Source organism: Sprattus sprattus, assembly GCF_963457725.1.
Source record: "Sprattus sprattus genome assembly, chromosome: 3".
Taxonomy (NCBI): domain Eukaryota; kingdom Metazoa; phylum Chordata; class Actinopteri; order Clupeiformes; family Clupeidae; genus Sprattus; species Sprattus sprattus.
Window position 1 is genome coordinate 45,090,837 of NC_137922.1, and position 16,213 is coordinate 45,107,049.

The 16,213-nt window shown below is 40.9% G+C and overlaps 1 protein-coding gene across 1 annotated transcript in view; it reads left to right on the forward strand.

Annotated features, from left to right (window-relative positions):
• Positions 1–640: 640 nt before the first annotated feature.
• bahcc1b (BAH domain and coiled-coil containing 1b) overlaps positions 641–16,213 on the forward strand; it is a 141,389-nt gene continuing 125,816 nt past the window's right edge. Inside the window, exons 1-2 of the mRNA XM_080835519.1 lie at positions 641–940; positions 12,033–12,358. Coding sequence (XP_080691645.1) covers positions 12,187–12,358 — 172 coding nt within the window. The 5' untranslated portion in view covers positions 641–940; positions 12,033–12,186. The remainder of the gene's footprint in view (positions 941–12,032; positions 12,359–16,213) is intronic.

Consider the following 16,213-nt stretch of genomic DNA (forward strand, 5'->3'; position numbering starts at 1 on the left):
AAATAACGTCGCAAGGAATGTCTTAAGTAAAGAAGTGCACGCTTTCAAAGTTAAATGTGTCACCGCAACTGTACAGCTAATGTGAGCGCCAGCGTTGCACGTTGAACTTTGTTGCAGCGTAGTCTGTGTGCAATCGTTTGGAACACTACATGTAATGTAACGAAACGCAGTGGTTTGCGCGATTACTTTAATGAAGGTGGAGTTCTTTTTAGTGAGTGGGGGAGAGGTGGTCAAAACGGAAGAGCCGATTCCAAGTAAGCTTAGGCTAATGTCTCCGGATGTTGGTGGAGAAGTCTCTCTCTCCCTCTCTCTCTCTCTCTCTCTCTACACTGCACGCTTCACCAATGTAATCAAACACACAAACAAAATAATTATGGCACGAGGAATGTTAGTGTTTTGATGGTTTTGAACGTGCCCCCTCCCTTAATAACCAAAAAGCAAGAAGCAAAGATGAACGTGGAAAAAGAAATTAGATTTCGTTCGTCTCTCCAGCAATTTTCTGTTTAATGTCACTGAGCTCCATTGTGGGAGAGGAGTACGCGTCACCCAGCCATAAATTTGTGATTATAGAGCCTCGAGGACAGTGTCGGTACTATTCGAACGGCTTTGCAGTGCGATGCACAAGTGATCTGTGCTAAAAACAAGAGATGATGCAAACCAAACAGCTTATAGTAGGCTTTTCGGAAAACCAATAAATGCTAACAGTTATAGGACAAAGACGTAGGTTATTTTGTCTGCGCTCGGTTAGGAGGATTTTCAAAGCAGGACGATTTTCGCCAGAAAGACGACTACAACTGCGAGCGAGAGAAACTTCTGAAGCCCTTTCATTTTTTAAGAGCAGAATTTCCAGATTGGCGTGGTTTTGTTTGTCACACCATTTGGCTTTAATCAATAGCGATTCCTGGATATTTTCTTTCTTGGATCCCCTGTCAGTTTATGGGTAGGTATTGTCCACTTATCCAGTTTTTTTAATGTTGACGTAGAAAATGTATTCTAAAACGTTGAGCTACATAAAAAAATACAATAACACACCTAACGATTTTGCACACGTTTGGGTTGTGGCAACATGCTGTAGCCTACAATCCCAACATAGTTCTATCCATGACTCTCGATATCACTTTCGCATAATGTGTCATAACCTATTACACGTTCTGAAAGATATTCAGCGCACGTCAAGTTTTGGGTGCGTTTAATGTCCTTTACAGTTTGATGGCCTGTTAGATTATTCTGCGTGCATATTAAATGCAGATGTATATTATATGTTTTAGTAATCAGTTCGCGTGATTTTTTTTTTTGTTTTATATGCGGTGAACCTAGTTTAGATCGATCTCAACACGCATTTGCGCTCCAGATGAAATGAAAAACCGATGGTAACTTTAGTTTTGTTGAGTTTAATCACGGTCAACTTTGCGGAAAGAACAACAATTACTACAGTAAAGCGCTTTACAAAATACGTGTATGCTGAAGTAGGCCTAAACCAATTTGTAGGCCCATAGATTCACAAATGTTACCTTTTATTAACAGTATTTAGTAACACTACTCACACTTTAAGACAGATATCAGATCAAGCTCACTGCATACTATTACATATATGTAAATATATATACCAAATTAAAAGTATATATATATTATTACTTCATGCCAAGAAAAAATAATAAGCAAATGTTGTATGTATTGCAGAAATATTGAATAGAGTTTCCTTTACACACCAACTAGTTTGGCTAGGGTTACTTAATTGGGGTTTTAGAAAATACACTTCACACAGTGAATGGGATTTTTTTTTCATGACATTTTTAGAACAATGAAGAGCTTAAACGTCGCGTTGGCTTAGGTTTTGAAGGCGTGGGTAGCAGGTTTATAATTTTGACAGTCTTTCTCAGCCTTTAGTTTGCAAGGTGCGCCCTGTTATGGTCTCCTATGCTTTTGAAGTTATCTCAGTAGCCCTGAATAGTGAAACTGTGTTGCTCTATATTATCAAGCCTAATAGGTCAAAAGGTCGAGGGAAGTCGGCCTCAGCCCAGAAGCACACCTTCGTAAAAAACATGTTCAGATGGCAGTTAGAGTTACACGACGATGACTAGATTAATCAGATACACACATTGGCATTAAGTATAGGCCTATGTATGTTTTAATGTTGCGTCAGACACACACACAAAGACACACACAGACACACACACACACACACACACGCACACACACGAGCAGACTATATCACACGTGCGTATATCTATGCAGTGGTAAATTGTCAGATTTCACACCATTGTGAGACTCCCTACAGCGTCGACACCAAAATGGAGACTTGAAAGGATAGGTCTATGCGTCATGTGCATTTCTGGGGATCATACTACATTAGCCCTCGAAATTAACATCAGTGATCGTTGAATAATTTGATTTTGTGGTAAAGGAAAATGTAGGCTTATGTTAACATTTAGGATGTAAACTATAATCTTACCCTCACTCATACAACACACAAACGCATTCGCGCGCACATACCTGACATGCACCACAAGTTTTAGTTCAAGTAAAAACTAAATTCTTAACTGAGGGAAATATTAATTTAACGTAATATGAAAATACAAAGAGTGAACAGGGATTTACTTTTAATTCACTGCAAGGGAGGTCTTGCAAACAACATATTTAGGTTACATCAGGAGGGAAATTAGCGTTACCAAAGTGTTCAATAGTCTCAATACATCACGAGACCACATATTAACCAACCAGTTATTCATTGCGGCCTGTGCGTATATTGTCATGTTAGATTTTGGCAGTGTAAGTTGGCTGCAGATTTAGTTCTTGTGTGTGTATTTGTGACCCTTCAAGACGCAACACTCAACCCAGCCCAGCAATCCGAAACACTGGGGATTTCATCCATTATCGTAGCGTTATTGTTTTCCATTGTATTCCACATTTATCTTTTGATGAGATCTGTTACTAGGTGACGTGCTATTGACCACTCGAAAGCCCCCAATGCGTTTTCCTTTCTATGTGCACATGCAAATTCAATTAGAGGTCTTTTCAATGGCTTGAGACCACTCCTTAATTTGATGTTGTTGGAAGAACCGGCCTATCTCACCATTCGGTAAAATGTTTAATTATGACCAAATTATCTCCCATTAAATATCATTATATCATCCTCCTCTCGCTATGTGAGCCATTGTGTGGAAGATATCGCGGAAATTCCTGCATGTTTACTAAACAGATTAGACCTGACCCAAAGTTAGGAGTGTATTTTGGAAGAACACAAACTATTTAAAATATTCCAATTACATAACTGAATAGAATAATGACAAAATGACAATCAATTGGGTAAATATTACAAAGCACAACAGAAATGCCGCAGCAGAAATTATTCATTGGCGTGTACTGTGCTCTTTATTTTTGGCTTCACTACACCAGCGTTCTAGCATAGCCCATATTGTTTACCGGGGAACTGGAGGGTTTTTGAGAGCATTGGGCAATACGAAACGAGTGACTTCCAGCCGCCATATTCATTGATTCGTCTTGTTCGTCCAACTACAGGCCCGCAGAGTTTGACGTTTAAGCTTTCTCAATAAAACAGGTCGTAATGAAGGGGACTTGTGCCATTTACGGGCAGTACTTGGCCTAATTGAACGCAGATGGTCTTTACTATTGATAACCTCGAACCCGAATCTGATGTCCCGGAAGCCTGCCCCCATCAGTTCTCCTGAAATCTTCAGAAGACGGTGCGACTGTCATCAACTTTTTTCGAGACCCACTGTCTGGGACTAGACAAGTGTGTTTCTAACACAGCGTTTATAGTCTTCCTCTGCATGTCGGGCTGCCTGGTCCACGGACGCGTGCGTTGTCTGTGCCTGTCCCGCCGCATCACCCCGTCCTCCCCCACAACACACTGCCTGGCGATTTGACTGACATATGTCACTCCTTATAGCCCCCGGGTCACGCCTAGTCCCCATTATCCTGGGAATAGGCATGGCTTGGTCTCTCTGGACTGGTAAAATATTTGATAGCCTGTGTCCTAAAGCTATGCATTATTCTAAACAAACAGCCCGTCTAAGTGGAGAAGTGTCAAAGTGTTATATACGTGTATAATAGGCGCGTCTGAAATATCTGACTTCACTCTTCATTATGCAATATTGATAAATGTTCATCTTTCAGACTAAGGCCTATATAACGTAGGTTTATAGAGCTGCGCCAGATCATGCGCCGTAGACATACCATGTGTGGACGTGTGTTCCAGAGATTGTCATGAACTGGTAAAGGTATTTGGGTGGCTGAAATAGCAGTCATATTTTTCTTGTTCTCCTGCTAATAGCCATGTCAGTGCCATATACATGCGGTTATAAATGCTTTTTCACTGACATTACGTGGTTATTGAATGCCCCAACACATTCGGCTATGTATCCCAGTCTAGACGCAACCATATTCAAGGGAAGGCCCCAAGTTCCGGAACATTCGAAGCTCAGGTAATTCCAGAAAGGTTTCACAATAGTTGCGAATCAAATCACATAATTCCCAGGTCTGCTAGTATTTTACCAAAGGAGCCAATACGGAATGCATAAAACACCTTGACTCGTGGGACATGGCCTGTTTGAACAAGAAACTCAAACGAGATAATAATTGATGTTTTAATATAATTGATTAGCAATAAACACGCCTGGGGACATGTTGAAGTGGGCGAGAAACGTGCCAATTATTTATTCAGTTCAATAGAAATTGTTTTAAAATAAAATTGTTATAATATATAATACAATTTATATATATATATAGCATACACTTATTTGGAATATATGTAAAACAATATTTGATATCCTTTAGTATAAAAGTTGGCTGTGTCCCAAAATTCGCTTTGTTTAGAGATTGTATTGTGCTGAGTTGTGCGTCTGATTTGAAAGGGATCCTCAAAGTTAAAAGGCAAGCAGCAGAAGTTGGTATGACTGCGAATCTGCCCACCTGCAAATTGCAAAAAAAAAAGCCATTAAAGAGGCCAGTCCTAACACGGCTTCCTTCAGACCACCAAACCTTTTTTTTACATGGACACGTGCGCACGTTAGGGGCACGACACACGCATCCTGATCTAATCTCAGTTTGGAACATTCTCTTTTTTTCACAGTCGTCCGAACAGGATAGACGTCCTGTAAAGAAAGGGGGAGAATGGAACTGCGGCCCTGGTTATAACTGGGTACCACAGCCTCATCGGCCCGCGTTGGTGACAAACGCCCCGTTCCGGTAGTTTGAATGTGGGTGGAGGAAGGGGGGAAAGTATCAATCAGTGACGCTTCATTGATCCCGGACAATGCTCTTCGCAGGACTGGTCTGCCTCAAGAGCAATCAGTCACTCTGCATTAATTACCCGCGCCGTCCCTCGGTCAGGCAGCTCGCGCTGGCACATGGAGCGCCCGCGCGATAGAAAGATGTTGTTCGTGTGTGTGTGTGTGTGTGTGTGTGTGTGTGTGCGTGTTTGTGTGTGTTTGATTGATTGAGAAAAGGAGAGAGAGAGAGAAAGCGAGTGAGAGAGAGTGTATGTGTATGTGTTATGTTATCAGTACAACGTGCGCCCCAACCCCCAACTTCTCAACTTGTGAAAAAAGAACCAATAAAATCGGCCCGTAAAAGACCTTTTTGTCACTGAAGAAATGGACCGCAGTTATCTGTTTTAAGCGGTGGGCCTCGCAGCGAATCTCTGAACTAAATTCTGCAACTTGCCTTTTGTTGGTACCTTTGCAGAGAACAGTGCAGGGGGTTAAAAAGTGGGATAAAGTTAGAGGAGGTGCGTGCGTTCTTGGACGAAGATTTACAACAAACATTGCAAGGCGTAATCACCAGGCCGGTTTCATGCTGTGTTTTCAAATGCCCAGCGCCTGGCGAGATTTGCGAAGATTTCACATGTCAAGACCCTCCCGTGTAGAATGGCCTGAATTAACTTCCTCGCGCTGTAATCATTGGCACCGCTTCCAGCCTGCTACCGGGGGCTCACCAACCTTCGCGCGAAGCCATACGTGACTGCTTACATCACAGCCTACTTGATGTGGTTTGATGGAGTAGTGTAATGCTTTAATACATCCTACACGAATTAAATGATTACAAAGATACTTTTTATGTTTATTATAGTTTTTGAGAGGGAGACGACAGGAATATGGACCTGACGTTTAGGCCTACATTTGAATAGATTCTCCACTGTAGACAAATATGGCAATGATGCTCAACCATATGAAAGAGTGGCGTAGTACTAAGTCCTACTTGTTTATCAACTCATCTAAAGCAGTAATGCTTATTGTAATAAGCGGAGCAAATACTCTTATATTTCTGTTCATGACATCTGCAACAGACGTTTGGTTCAGTGGATGAAATGATTAGATACATTACCAGGGCTAACATACGTGTATAGGTAACAATTCATAATCGGTGCAAATCTTACCTTATAAAAATATGCATGTTTACCTCCCTCCCCCTTCCCATCTGTGTGTCTCAGGTCTCTCTCTCTCTCTCTCTCTCTCTCTCTCTCTCTCTCTCGCTCTCTCTCTCTCTCATTCTGTGTGCGTGTGTATGTCTAGAAGTGGTATGTTGGATGATAGGGGACAGAAAAATATATTTGGATTATTCTCTCTCTTGTCTAAAACCATCGTCTCTACTTAATAAAATGATGACACAATAATTCAATAATTAACAATGGGCTTTATTTTAAATTGTGTTAAGACCGGGCACTTTAAGTTGAGTCACGGAATAATATTATTAATAATAATATTATTAATCACATTATGAATAATAATAACAATAATTGCAATATTAACACCAATAACAATAATAACAGTCACAATCGGTTTAATTAACAGTTTTATTTTCAACATGTCTTTTTAGGTTGCTATGCAATGCACAATCATTTCGCTGACTCCGACACTTGCACTCCTTACATTTAGATCGCATTTTTTACTTTGACAATTGCCTCCTATTAAATGAAGAGAAAAAAATAAACGCTCAACTGAAACTGTTATTACATTTTGCATCAGAAGCGTAGGCTACTTACTTTGTTGCAGTCGTGTCTACTTTATTGTTTGTCTAACAATAACTTTTGCTACCAGACTTAAAAAGACGGTAAAAAACGAGGTAGATTATTGTCCTGTTTGTGCTCAAAGCACCACCGGGGTTTTCATCCGTTCCAGCCACTATTCCAGCCGTTCTTCTCGGTATCTTCGCCATATCTCCTTGTATCCTGTATAGGCTGTGTCTGTGGTCCGGTTTGTTTCAACACGCTGTTCTCCATACGGCTCCGCGATTTTTCCCTCTGTCTTCGTGTTCGGTACGTTATTGTACTACAATCCACAATTCTAGCGCCTATATTAAATACAACTTGTAATTTCCTCTTTTTTTAACGTATTCCCTTTGATTAAGTCACTCTTGACTCTCCTTTAGCTTTGGGGCCAACGAGGTTCGCCTAGGGGGAGCCTTGAAACCGCCCCTCCTTATCTCCTTTCATCATTCAGCTAGGGGTCGCCTTGAAACCGCAAGGCCAGTAATTGCTTTTTTCAGGCAGCCCAGTGCGGACTGGCCAGCAGCCAATCAGAGCCTTGTTTACACTCTATGATTGACACCACTCTGGCACCATGCCAACCAATCAAACCTCTTTACAGGGCGAAGCTTAGAATTTAACTCTTTACATGCTGCATGGAATAACATAGGATTATGATAACGCTTGCACTGTTTGAAACAGTTAATTGTTTCCATACTCTGTCTGATGACAGAAGTGTATAAAGTCTATACTCTGTCCTCTACACAAGTAGGCCTCCTTCAACTCTCTATTTTGAGATTTGTTGATGTCTCAATGGCCTATCATTTTATTTAGTATAGCCTATATTGAATTTATCAATCCTAAATGAGTACAAGCTTAGCAGAGCAAATTTTGCCTTTCACCCTCGTAAACAAAGGCCTGTGTAACAGTTTTTCCTCTGAGCCCTCCTACTTCACCCCGGACTTCCTTTTGCTCTGGCGCCTTGTCTCAATTAAAATGTGCCTTATAGACCTGCATTCAGGCTATATACCTTGTTGCTGCGTTTCCCATGATGGTAATGATTCTTCGAATATGCATTTTTTTCTGTAAAAAAAAAAAACTTTCTCTGAATGTTTTGGTTCAAATGCTGTATCTTTAAAATGCTTCATCCCCCCCCCCCCCCCCAGCGACAAGAATTTCGTTATGAAACTCGTTAGTTACGATATTGATGGTTAGCATATTTTGGAAAGTCAATTCACTTGTGGAAACACAATCAAATATTACAACAGTAGACACTAAAGCTAATCAGCAAAAAAGTATGAAAACCTTACAAAATCCAATGACTATGCATATGCACATTTATTAATTCCACCACCGTCACTGTAAAATCATGCATGTGTTTTTATGTAAACAGAAATGCACTATGGCCACCCGACCCAAGCAGACTCCTCGCGATCAGCATGCTGCGAACAGGGCAGGCTTGAATCAAGTGCCCGCCGTTTTGTTTAGTTCTTCAAGCTCCCACGTCATTGGCTAGGAGAAGCATCCAATCAGAGCGGCTGTTTATACAGGGGCGCGCCGCAAAAGCTTATTGACATGTGGGAAGAGGACCAATGGCGGAAGCCGTTTCCAACGTCCCCTCCTTCCATGCTTGTTGAGTGGCACTGGCCGATTCAGGAAAGGAGTTTCTGTTTGGATGTACAAGGCTCGATTCACTCGCAGCTCCTTCTCCAGTGCATCTACGTATTTCTACTGCACTCAGAAAATCACCAGACTAGGATGTAACCATTTCCACATGTTTTTTTTACGCTTTCTTTTACTAATTTTTGTATTATATTTTTAATCATTTATTGTTATGCAAGGAATAACTTTGACCAGTAAGTAATTTATTTATTGTATACTTTTTTAACCATTTGTAATAATAAACATTTGCTTTCAACAGCTGTTTTTTTTTTTCTTTTTACAATATTCTTTCTGGTAGCACATCTGTCTGTGGGAAAAAAAATACTGTAAGCGGTGTTGTAGAGGCGAAACGTCAGGAGGCACAAAACATATTTAGTTCTCTTTCATATTCAGAGGACGTCTGAATTTTGTGTCTTCATCTATCATGCCCGAAATATATATTATATAATATCAATAATAATTACAATAATAAAACATATTAATAACAAAAATAATAATAACAAACGTGGTGCTTCGTCTATCTATTTGGTTTCTATTATTATTTGCTCAGGTACTGTCAATACTTGTAGCTGAAACACCTAAGCGACTATACGCCATGCTAAGACAAAAGATTGAAATATGTAGCACTGTCTCCTCATCAGTTTTCTATATTGATTTTAGTCTAAAATGTTGACTTCACTTCAGCCTTAAGTTAATATTCTCTATAATCAATTACCGTTTTAAACACTGTATTTCAAATAAAATTATCAATTACCAATCAAATACACAATGAAACATTAATGGATATATTTTATTTTAACTATTTAAGTTAGTGCTGATGATCACTACAGTGATAGTTTCATCGTGAAGGCTAAAGTCGTGTTTTTTTTGGCTCACCTTCGAAGGGAGATGTTTGCAACTCCACGTTCCTTGGCTGTCCGCTTTGTGTGGTTGTATTAAAATCATCAACTATGCTACTTGTACATTCGAACTGTCGTGATTTTAAAAACGCAATTTATTTTTCCTAATGTCTTATTACCACACGGCGCGGACTGGTGGTCCTCAGCGTATTGCAAAGAACACACACACACACACACACACACACACACACCCTCCATATAGTGAGCCTTGTCTAGCACTGCATTGAACGCGTTCTCCTCTGTGGAATTATTCCAAGTTTTTGACCATTCCTTGTTGACAAAGTTTGTCACGCTTGTGCTATTGTCTTCAGCTCGCTTTAGGACTATAGGGTTTGTCTGCCATAGGTGTTGTCGAGAGTATGACCCCGCGGGGTTACAATGGCGCGGCGCCGTTCCACCGGGGAAGTGGAGGGAAGCCACAGAGAGCGATCGGCTCCCTCCCATCCTCGCAGTGAATTGCATCTTTCATGCGCATTTCTAAAGGATTCTGCCACCATTTCGAGCCACTGGTGATTTCCACGAGCAGCGTGGCGCTTTGTATGTATTTAGTTTCGTGCTCACTTCGCTTTGGGTGATCGCAGTAGCTCTGTATGGTCTTCCAGAGTAAACAGAAATGTGTCTGTTTACGACTGCGTATGTGAGGAGCGTGTGTTGCATGAAGGTAGTGCATACCGTGCTCGTGGATCAGAAACACCATTTTTCCCCCCAGAATGGCGAAAAATCGTCCAATATTATATGGAGTTGCGTTCTGCTCTCCCCCTCTCTGCCACCACCCCCCTCATCCCCACCATCACACACACACACACATACACACACACACACACACACACACACACACAATTGTTCTTCTACAGTTCCGTTGTTATCACCGTACCAGTAAGTCAGTTTCAGTTTATCAATGCAAAATAAAGAGGTTTCCACTTTAAACAATACTTGCAGCTCTGGATATACATAGATCATTGCAAATTTGACACTAGGTTTAGGATATCTTCGCGATGACTTCTGCTCTCTGAAAAACGTGCTTGTATTCTAACACAGCACAGATTTGAGAAGTAATGTCCAGGATACTGGTGCAACTGGCTAGCGAAAAAAAATCACACTACATTTAGCTTTGAACTGACCGGCCTTCTCGGCGTGTGGGATTAGCAGAAACGAGATGAATGTAGAACAACGCTGATTTTGTAATTTTATTAAATCGGCAGCGTAAACACCAGCCACCATCCATCCAAAATGTGTGTTTGTTTTCTCCTTTGAATTGACGAAGGAAGCCACTCAATGGTTCTCACCATTGATATTTTTCTTTGTTTCCTTATCTGAGATGTCGTGAAAAAAAATAAAAAAAATGAGGATTAGCCTTTATCGATGCCTTGAGCTCTCGATTGTAATTCTATTGAATTTGACAGGTATTTTTTCTAGCACATCAAGTACTGTCCACGTTGAGCTTCTGTAGGAGCTCCACCACTGGCTATAACCTTTGTGTGGAAACAGTCATTTTAGTCAAAATTAGATGAAATCAAAATAGAGAAAAAGAACGTGACTTGTACACAAAAAAGTACACAAAAACCATGAATTATTGTTTTCGTCAGTGTGCGTCTACGTGAATGTATATGCAAAGACTATGGGTTGTGTGAGACGTGGGCGGAGAGGGCAATGGCGAAAATTCACAAAACAAGGACAGAGGATAGGGCCCCATTTAATGTATGGCCCAAAGCAGGCAAATAAAGATCAACGTCACTACGGTTTTCAGAAGGTTATCAGTTTAACCTAAAAAACTCACCTTATCAAACTGGATCAAGGCTGACAGACTTTGTGTAGACGCCTTAGTGGCGAATTTTATTTGGCTACATGGTGCTATTTTTAATATATATTTATTTATACTCGTTCTTTGAAATAATCCACAGTGACAGTGGGATAACTGTGCATTAATTATGCATCCTAAACAAAGAGTGGATACAATTTTCCACATTTTGGGCGAAGATGTATGTCTGAATGTTAGTGGAGGTTAATTATTCACTCTGCGTATGTTATGAGTAACACATTCATTAGTAGCCTATCCTTGCCGTCGCAATCCTTAAACACCTCACCGTGTTAAGTTACATGAAAAGTGATTCTTTGCTGAGAATCCGGTGGTGTTGTTTATGCTCAAGCTTGTCTGATGCCTGGTCCTTTTGTTGTTGAGTTCACACTGCTCGGTTCCATAGAGCCTACGTAAGAGAAAGAGAGAGACAGAGGGGGGAACGTTTTTTTTTGTCTCGGTACAGTAGTAATGGTCGCACCGTGTCTTGCTTTCTGATGCAAACTTCTCGCATGCTTTTAAGCCAGGCCTGCTGATTAAATTATGAATAGACACGATAAGTTTACAGACACGATGTTGCCTCTGGTGCGCGGGAATGGACACGCTTAAGTTTTGCATCTCATATCATATTGGAAAAGCCTCTTTGTTTCTTGTATGGTGATGGTCTTTTTTCGTGTTTCTTTTTTTGCAGAAAATGATCGGGATATACTTTTTGTGTCGGCAAAGCAAAAACTGTTCTGAATGCAAGACCCAACTGAACCTTTCGAAGGGATTATAACATCTGGGTGGTGTTCGATGCCCACGGCTTTTCCCACTGGATATCGGATTTATCGCTTTTCGACAGAATGGAAGGCAGGGAGTTTCCTCCGCCGCCTCACCTCCTTGCTGATCGGGGCGCGCTGGTTCACCGGGCCGCCTCTCGGATAGCTCCTACGGGGCACAGCTCCGTGCATCATCCCGGCCACTTCCAGCCTGGAAAGTTCTACCCATCTCACATACCAATGGCTCCACATTCAGGTTTGTGCGTTGATTTACTGACTAGCGAGCCTTTTTTTCTTCACATTTCTAACCTTTTGCATATCTTTCTGTTGAATAAAGTTATGGGTGGCTGTTATTGGAGAAGTTTTAGCTGCGCGTGCGTTTTGGTTTTAGTCCATGGCCTCGGTGTTCAGGGACCCGGTTATTTATTAGAAAGGGAAATTACTTCTGCACTATGGCCATTCTGGAAATTAGCGATTGCCATGCAGTCCTTTGAATTTTATGTGCCAGTTCTAGACGGCATTATAACATTTTATTGAACTGTTTACTGTTCTGTCTGTGTCTCTCTTTTTTTTTAAACAACATTGTGTCACTTGTAAAATGTGCACAATATAAAGAGATAAATGTTTAACTGGTTGGTGTTAAATATCAGAGGTTGTTTAGAATTAATGTATGTATTTGCTTGTTTCGTGGTATAGGTAAAATTGGTGTTGTGTAAACAAATACAAAAAGACATTTGGAAATTTCGCGATGTAGGCTAATGCAGATCCTTGTAACAGACATGCTTGTTCACAATTTTTGTTGTGGATAGAAATTGAATTTGGCAACTCTTATTTAATTTTTCTGTGCTTGATTGTCGTGCTGGTTGAATTTTAAGAGGTTGGTTTCTCTTCTAATTCTTGTTTCTAAGCATTTGGAATACTGTCTTTATCTGTGGGGGGGTTTTCCGCAATTTTACTACACTGGGAGGGAGCGTTTGTGGATACAGCTGCTGCTCAAGGTACCGGAGACTGGGTCGTGTACGCGGGGGCTGTATCCCTGCGTGCCGCGGCTTGCTCAGGAGTGTCCAGGATTAGGGTCAGTGGTGAGTGCGGTGGGTACGCGCTAATAGAGGCCTCTGTAATACCAGAAAATCCGGTTTCTATATTGAGCAGTGATTTGAGGGGGTGCGAATGGGTTGACAGTGCATGCATTAGATTTAACAAGTGGCTTTGGCATCCAACTCGAAGCACTTCACCGACGACTGGCTGTTGCCATATCTATATGCGTTTTCAGATTGATAATGCAGAAATGGGTTGCCCGGGCTTGCAAGGTCTCGTTTGAGAATGCACAGACTGTTCGGTGGGATTTATTGTGTGTAAAATTTCAGACTTTCACCTCGTGTCTACGTCCTGAAAATGGTCAGTTTCGTGAGTGTTGGGCGTCTAGGCCCACTGGGTTGATTTTTTCATGCAAATGTTCTTTTCTTTGTTAACTGGTCATTATGTCTATGATATTTAAAACACAATGTCATCAGCACAGCGACGGAATATTTAGTTATATCTTAATTCACATTAAATCCAATTTCTTTAGATAATACACCAATACAGTAAAAACATTTTCACTGTTGGGTATTTTTACAGTTACAATGAAGACGATTGGATTTCACATTTTCTGACGTGCAGTGAATTCTATAATTTGATCTACCTTTCTTGTAAAGATAATGAAATATTGGTGTTTTGAAGGCCTGAAATCAGTCTACCATGGATTTCACCGTAAAGTTTAGATGTGGGACGAATGGTCAATTTGTCCAAAACCACAGTGGAACGCGGAAACAGTGAAAGTCAAATGCATCCAATTTTTTTTTTATATAAGAAGTGTCCACATTATTAGTATTATATTAACATTATTATTATGTAATATTATTATTATTGCATTCCTGTCGCGTTTGTTGTGTCAACAGTTGATTGATAAGACAGAGCCACATATTTCAACTGGGGTACTGGGTTTGGCCTGTGCGTTAGAGAGGCAGGCCAGGCATGGCGATCTTCTGTGAACACCCCCACCCATATCGGCCTCACATGCAAGTCAAATGTGAGATGTGTGGATGGATCGTTAGCGGCTGGCTAGCCCGGGCCTCCCGCTGTTCCTCTCCCTGAAACTGCATTGAGGATCGGCAAAGGCCGTCCATACAGACTCCTTAATAATAATCTCCCATTCTCCGACTCAAATAACTCCGTCCAATTAACTTACATTGGTTGTACAAAAAAAAACAGAAAGAAGGAAGGAAGAAAGAAAATGAACCCCAGAAATATATATATATATATATATATATATATATAAACTTGAGTTTCTCATTTACAGATATCGTACCATAATTGTCCTCTTCTTTTAGCTATGTTTCTCCTTTCCTTTTTTTTACAACTAAAGTTATGCGTAAATTCCTGTTCGTTTGTAGTGTGGTGCTGCGTTCTTTTTGTTTGAATGCGTTTATTAAGCGCAGCTCTAGGTGATTGATTGACTTTGTTGTACTGCCTCACCACGACGTTTGGATCTCATATGAACATCAAATAGCGCTTCCGTGGCAATGCGGGGAGGGGGGGGGAGGGTTGGAGATAGTATGTACAGTGGGATCCATTTTCTTCTTCTTTTTCTCTCTCTCTACCCCCCTCAATACCCACCCCTGCTGCCATCACCCCGGCAGATGTCTGTAACGTCAGCCTAGGGGCTGTGACCACAGTCCGCTGCCGTGCAGGTGTATAACTGAAGGGTTAGTGGGGTGTTTTTTTGCTGCCGGGGCTCCGGCTACAATGCAGACCCGCCCCGAAATGTCAGCACTCGGCCGCCATGCAGCACAGGTGTGTGCATTGTTCATTAAAACAACAGAACGCAACCCCCTAATCTGCCTTATTACAAACAGACTTTTGGTCTCCCCTACGCGCTTTTGGGGTCTGGTGCGAATTATTCTCTGTGGTCGGCCTTAAGAAAATGCGAGGAGGATGTAGAGGTTTTTTTTCGTCGCTATTGTTTGTTGTCGTCATGGATTTTAATCTTTAAATCTATCCATGTTTATGTAGTTTTGGGGTTTTATTATACGTTGGCCTTGCTGTGCTCTCTGTAATGTATGGGTATACATATCCTGCATGCCCATACCTTGTGTCCTTCCGAAGGGGGAAGATCAATATATCACCAGCAGTGAGAATGATGGAAAATAAGGACATAGTCCCTTTTAATATTTTCAATAAATCCCAACGAAGTCCTTGTATTTGCGATAAAAACAGCATTTGAGTGGCCTAACACATGCATGTAAACACAAACACTACACTACACACACACACACACACACACACACACACACACACACACATACACACACACACACACACACACACACACACACACACACACACACACACACACACACACACACACACACACACACACACACACACACACACACACACACACACACACACACACACAATGTTTCATGAAAAAAATCAGATGTATGGAAGACCAAGGTTGTTTCACGACCATGACAGTTTTCTATTTTTCGAAATATACGATTTTATCAGATGTTGTGACATATTGTATGAAGCAACAATTCTGTGACGGCACACATCTTCCATCACATGAAGTATATTGCATCAAGGCTGCCCTGTAATACAGACTACCTATGCATGAAGTGATCCCTTTCAAAAGGAAAGGATTCTTATTAAGTCGAATCATATTGCATCAATGGACAGTGGGCTCCTGAACGAGTCGGATGGACTGATTTAACTGATATTCTGCATCTTCCAGCAACAAAGTGTTGCAGAATAATTGTGAGGAGTTTTCCATTACAAACTAAATATACTGTAATTAATTTGGTAATTGAATACACACACGCCTAGTTACTCAAAAATGACTGTTCATTCACAGTTACGTTTTCCAAATTGAATTATTTCATCAAGGTTTTTTTTTTTATTTTAAAATAGAGTCCTTTTAAAATGAATAAGGAATGACACGGCCAAAAAGAGGTATGGTCACCAGATTTACATAGCCAAGCAGAAGGAGTCAGCTAACCAATTAGCCAAAGTAGCCCGGGAACCGTGAACACCACCACCCCAATTCTTGCCAAAGCAAGGCTAACTA